Source organism: Nuphar pumila, chromosome 3, assembly GCF_984573655.1.
Source record: "Nuphar pumila chromosome 3, dmNupPumi1.hap1.1, whole genome shotgun sequence".
NCBI lineage: Eukaryota > Viridiplantae > Streptophyta > Magnoliopsida > Nymphaeales > Nymphaeaceae > Nuphar > Nuphar pumila.
In genome coordinates this window covers 13372286-13377438 of record NC_143251.1, presented here as the reverse complement: position 1 = coordinate 13377438, position 5153 = coordinate 13372286, and the positions used below count along the sequence as shown (strand labels likewise).

General features: G+C 40.6%; 1 protein-coding gene across 1 annotated transcript; it reads left to right on the top strand.

Annotated features, from left to right (window-relative positions):
* Positions 1–843: 843 nt before the first annotated feature.
* On the top strand, positions 844–4463 carry LOC149842033 (putative monogalactosyldiacylglycerol synthase 3, chloroplastic). The gene is made up of 8 exons (XM_089998850.1): positions 844–1244; positions 1880–2052; positions 2273–2434; positions 2577–2718; positions 2805–3029; positions 3142–3204; positions 3313–3387; positions 3937–4463. The coding sequence occupies exons 1-8, from the start codon at positions 951–953 to the stop codon at positions 4198–4200; spliced, it is 1398 nt and encodes a 465-aa protein (XP_089854976.1). The 5' UTR covers positions 844–950; the 3' UTR covers positions 4201–4463.
* Positions 4464–5153: the final 690 nt, after the last annotated feature.

Genomic DNA, 5153 nt, shown 5'->3' with positions numbered 1-5153 from the left:
ACAAAAAAATTATATATCATCCTCTTGGTCTTGGGGGATTAGTCTGGGTGATCTTTCCACTATTTTTGGATCTTCCTTGGACATCTTAGAGTGCATGTCAGGTGATATGTCAAATCACTTTAAGAAAAATGATTTAACATCCTCACCATCCACAAATTGCATAAAGACTCTGAGGTCCTCGTGGAAAGAAGCAATGGACGGTGAAGATGTCAAATCACAATCTGCTCTTCCATTTGAGCCTCGTGACCACCCTACCTTAGGTCGCCTAATTTTGAATATTATGGACACACCAGTGCGCCAACAGGGTTGGATCCAGACGTCTTCAACTCAATGTCTTCACAGCCAGTGAACGGATCGTGATCCATTGTTGAACTGGGTCAAATAACAATGCATCGTACAACTCATATGCGGATCCTACAAGACAACTAGACAAAAACGTTTACATAAAAAACTCCAAACTTCATTCTCAAGTGTCAACAGGGCTAACTTCAATTTGCCGCCGAGTCGTGTCCCAACTGGTTTTCACGGAAAATCTTACTAGAATAAAGTGTCCCGTGTCTTTTTTGTCGTGTCCATGTGATATAACAAGCAGTTGAACCGGTCATCAGGAGCATGACCTCACCAGAGTTAAGATGCGGATCTCCCAACTCGAACATTCCAACGTAATATTCGAATCTAACGGACGAAAATTCTTGGAACTCGGGCCCACCTCTGTACCCACGGGGCACGTTTCTTCGCAACTCCCTATTGGCCAGAGTAGTCCACGTCGGACGCCACGTGGGGCACATTATGGCCTCTCCTCGACTTCAAAAGGGTCCTTTCGTCACCGGCCCTTCTACGCTGTGGTGGAACGGAGGAGGCGGAGCAAGGAGGAAGGGGCGACAAAAGTTCTGCCGGAAAACATTTTTCCGGCGAGTTTGCTGCGCGCCTTCCCTGCCGCAGAGGAGGAAATGGTGATGTCGGTGTCGTCGCCGAGGAAGTCGGTGTCGTCGCCGAGGAAGTCGGTGTTCGAGAGCGTGCTCGGCCACTACCACGACAACAGGTGCTCCTCTTCCCCCTCCTCGCCCTCTTCTTCCTCCTCCCATGACTGCCCCGACGTCGACAAGGACATGGAGATGGTGCAGCTCGGCGCAGAGCGCACCAAGAACGTCCTCATCCTCATGAGCGACACCGGCGGCGGCCACCGGGCGTCGGCGGAGGCGATCAAGGACGCCTTCCAGTTGGAATTCGGGGACGAATACAAGGTAAATCCGTTTTGTTTTGCACGATTTGGCAGATGGGTTAGTTTCATGATGGTGGTCCTTTTTATTTTTATTTTTCTGTTCTACTTGGGGGTCTCAGGTGATCCCCTTTTTCTGAATGGATCTTGTTAGGAATATGATTGGTGTTGGTTTTTTGCTTTTCTGATTCTAGGCGTTGCCTTTTACTCTGATGGGTATGGTCTGTTTGGTGAAAATTTAACTTAAATGTGTCTGTTTCATTTTCTTCTTGTTCTCGTTCTGCTTCTGTTTGTTTTTAATTCTTTTCTGACTAATTTGATTCGAATCTACTATAGATTTTTTGTTTCAGTAAGGTTTTTTTTTATATTTCCTAGATCTTTGTTAGTTTTGTCACGTTCAGTTTTTTTTTTATTACTCTTGTTTCTATTTGCTGCATAATTCGGAATCTTTTCCAAAAAAATTGTCGGTTTTTCCGAATATTTTGGGTCGTTTTAATTTTTAATAACCGTGACCTTTGAATTTTCTGTTCTGAGTATCTTTGCCCTATGGGTTTCACGGTTGTCATGCTTTCCCATTTCAGTTTTTATGAGTTTTGTATTTGGATCTGTAGTGTTTTTAAAGGTTTGCTGGTTTTTCATTTACATGGTCTGGGATGTTAGGTGTTTGTGAAGGATGTCTGGAAGGATCACACCGGTTGGCCATTGAACGACATGGAGAGATCGTACAAGTTCATGGTGAAGCATGTGCAGCTCTGGAAGGTCGCATTCCACGGCACCTCGCCTCGCTGGGTTCACTGCCTCTATCTTGCCACATTATCTGCAATTTATGCCAAGTATGTCTTCTTGGTTTCCCAAGCTGAGAAAATCCTCTCTCTGCTGATAGTTATGTTTCATATGGTCTTAGTTTTTGGCATTTATAAAGGCATATGAAGAAGATCTGTGTTCTATTGTTTAACCAACGGGCTTGCCATAATAATTCTTATATCTTTTTTGTCACTTTAAAATAGGATAGTGTGGCGTCCTTCCTCTAATCCAAGTTGTTCGTGTGAATAGAAAGGTGGAGGCTGGTCTAATGAAGTACAAGCCAGATATTATCATCAGCGTTCACCCTCTTATGCAACATATTCCTCTTTGGGTGCTCAAATGGCAGGGTCTTCATAAGAAAGTGGTTTTTGTCACAGTAATTACAGATCTAAACACCTGTCACCCCACATGGTTGGTATCTCTAAGGAGTTCATATCGTGAACTGCTTTTTACATGTGAACTAGTGTCTACTGCATGAAGCAAGTTGGTACAAACTTCTGTGTGGATTTCAAATTTTAACCAATAAATCTTTTGGGTGCATTATGTGATTCAGGTTTCATCCTGGTGTTACAAGATGCTATTGCCCATCAGAGGAGGTTTCGAAGAGGGCCATGTTAGATGGCCTGGAGTCTTCTCAGGTCCGTGTTTTTGGCCTGCCCGTTCGTCCATCCTTCTGTCGAGCAGTTTTCTCTAAGGTTTGTGGTGCTCTTCATGCAGCTAAGCTCAAAATCTGTCGTTTTCAAATCTATGACTTATAATCTTATCAACCATCCCTGTGCAGGACGAGATAAGAGTAGAACTAGAAATGGACCAGCAACTACCTGCAGTATTGTTGATGGGAGGTGGGGAGGGTATGGGTCCAGTCAAGAAAACTGCAAAGGCACTTGGGGAAGCTCTGTATGATGAATCCCTTGGCAATCCCATAGGACAGATTGTCATAATTTGTGGACGAAATCAAGTTCTTGCCTCTGCACTAAACTCAATTGAGTGGAAGGTCCCAGTAAAGGTAACCTGCTTTATTTCTTCGTTCTGTGTTTATGACTGAAGTGTTGCAATCAGTGTATGGAGGTCCTTGGATTTATCTTGGTAACAAATTTAGCTTTTACCTTTTCTTGTAGATAAGAGGCTTTGAGAAACAAATGGAGAAATGGATGGCAGCTTGCGATTGCATTATCACTAAGGTAATGATGTTGTTCCTGGTTTCTGTTTCTTAGAGTCAGCATTTTGTGGTTTAGTCTTTAGAAAAATGCATCTGGTGCTGCTTGTGATGTCGATTCTGAAATTTTTAGGCTGGACCTGGCACCATTGCTGAAGCTCTGATCCGAGGGCTACCCATAATCCTCAATGATTTCATTCCTGGACAGGTAAGTGATTATTAATGCTGAAACCTTTATTTGCTTAGAAGTTGGGAAAACAATTATTTATAGATAATGCAGTCTTGTTCCCCTTTAATGCATAGACTACCAATAATCAGTCTCTTCATATTTCCTACTAAATTTTTGCAATCCTTATTTCCCTCAAATGTCCAATATAATTCCTTAAAAAGCTATTTATACTATGGTATATTGGCATCAAATATTTGGAATGTTGCTGTGTTCAAATACTGTAAAACTCCATAAACATTGCGCTAAAGAGGATGCTTTGGTGTACATTTTTTCCTTTCTAGAAAAATTCAATTTTCCTGACATGAGTTGATTTTAGTGTTCTGGTGTCAAATATTTGGAACGTTGCAATGTTCAAATACTGTAGAACTCCAGAAATGTAGAGCTAAAGAGGATGCTTTCTTGTGCATATTTTCCTTTGTCTAGAACTTCATGATTCCATTTTAGTGATAACTTGGATTGTTCAATTCCATTTTATAGAACTGAAACTTTCAATGTGGCTTCTCATTTTCTCTTACCTGTGTCTTGTAGGAAGTCGGGAATGTGCCCTATGTTGTTGAGAACGGAGCAGGAGTTTTCTCCAAGAGTCCAAAGGAAACAGCCAATCTGGTTGCCCGTTGGTTTGGCCCTGAAGCAGAAGAGCTGAGGAAGATGTCACAGAATGCACTCAACCTAGCACAGCCAGAGGCAGTCTTTAACATTGTCCGAGACATCGATGAGCTTGCAGACGAATGTGGACCTCTGTCAAAAATCAAGTACTCACTAGTGACATCGTCGTTCTACTGCTCAACATGATTGCAGATGCACCAATGCCTGTGTGAAGTGTGTGCCTTGAACTGTACAGCTTGTTTGTATTCTTTGGCCTGTCTGCAACTACAAATGTTGAAATAAGTCCTGTAATTTTTCAGGCTGGTGGTTTGCAAAGGCTTTTGTAGTCTGTCTTTGCAAGGATCTGACCTGTCCTTGCACTGATGTTCATTCTTTCTTTTTGTTTGTTATTTTTCCATGTAATCTAATACTGAATCGTGGGTAGTGCTAAATTATTGATTTGGATTGTTTCATATGTCATGTGGGGGAGAGATAACTGGGGATGATAGCCACATTTACATTATTCTGTTGATGGGTTTAGCATTATTTCTTTTGTATTGTACTTAATAATTAAATAACTGAAGCAAACATCGACGATGACTATAGTACCTGCCTCGTCATATACAATTTGTATATTTCCATATTATGTGGACAAATCACATTGTAAAGATCAATTATAAGAAGACTGATCAGAAGGGTGACTGCCCAAAATTTTGAGCAATTAGATTGATGATCAAAAGAAAGATGCAGGAAATTTTATATCTTTATGTGAGGAGTAAATAAGATTTTTTTTTCTTTTGTTTTGGATAAAGAAGATTGTTTGTGTGCCAAACAGAGTGCTTACCACCTCTGTAATTTGCTACATTGAACCAATGATGAGTTCGATTTCTATCTGTAATTTAACTAATAACTGAGTTTGGGTTGAGAACTGAGTCTTTGAGGTTTGAACATGTGCAACCAATTGGTCGTAGTAGGGACCATAGGGACAAACGTTAAAAACGGCAAAATCTCTTTTTTTTTCAAAAATTCGAGAGAATTTGAATTTTTTTTCATAAATCTCACATTTTTTTGGCAAAATATCAGCAATAAAAATTAAATTTTAAAATATAAAAACTATTTAAAAATAAAATTACATGTTTTTTTAAATGATAAATAACCAT

What these genes read in the sequence shown, in the direction of transcription:
- LOC149842033 (XM_089998850.1), top strand. Translation starts at nt 951, where the DNA reads ATGGTGATGTCGGTGTCGTCGCCGAGGAAGTCGGTGTCGTCGCCGAGG. An exon ending in GCGATTGCATTATCACTAAG is followed by an intron (nt 3,205 to 3,312) that starts GTAATGATGTTG and finishes TGAAATTTTTAG; the next exon opens with GCTGGACCTGGCACCATTGC. An exon ending in ATGATTTCATTCCTGGACAG is followed by an intron (nt 3,388 to 3,936) that starts GTAAGTGATTAT and finishes TGTGTCTTGTAG; the next exon opens with GAAGTCGGGAATGTGCCCTA.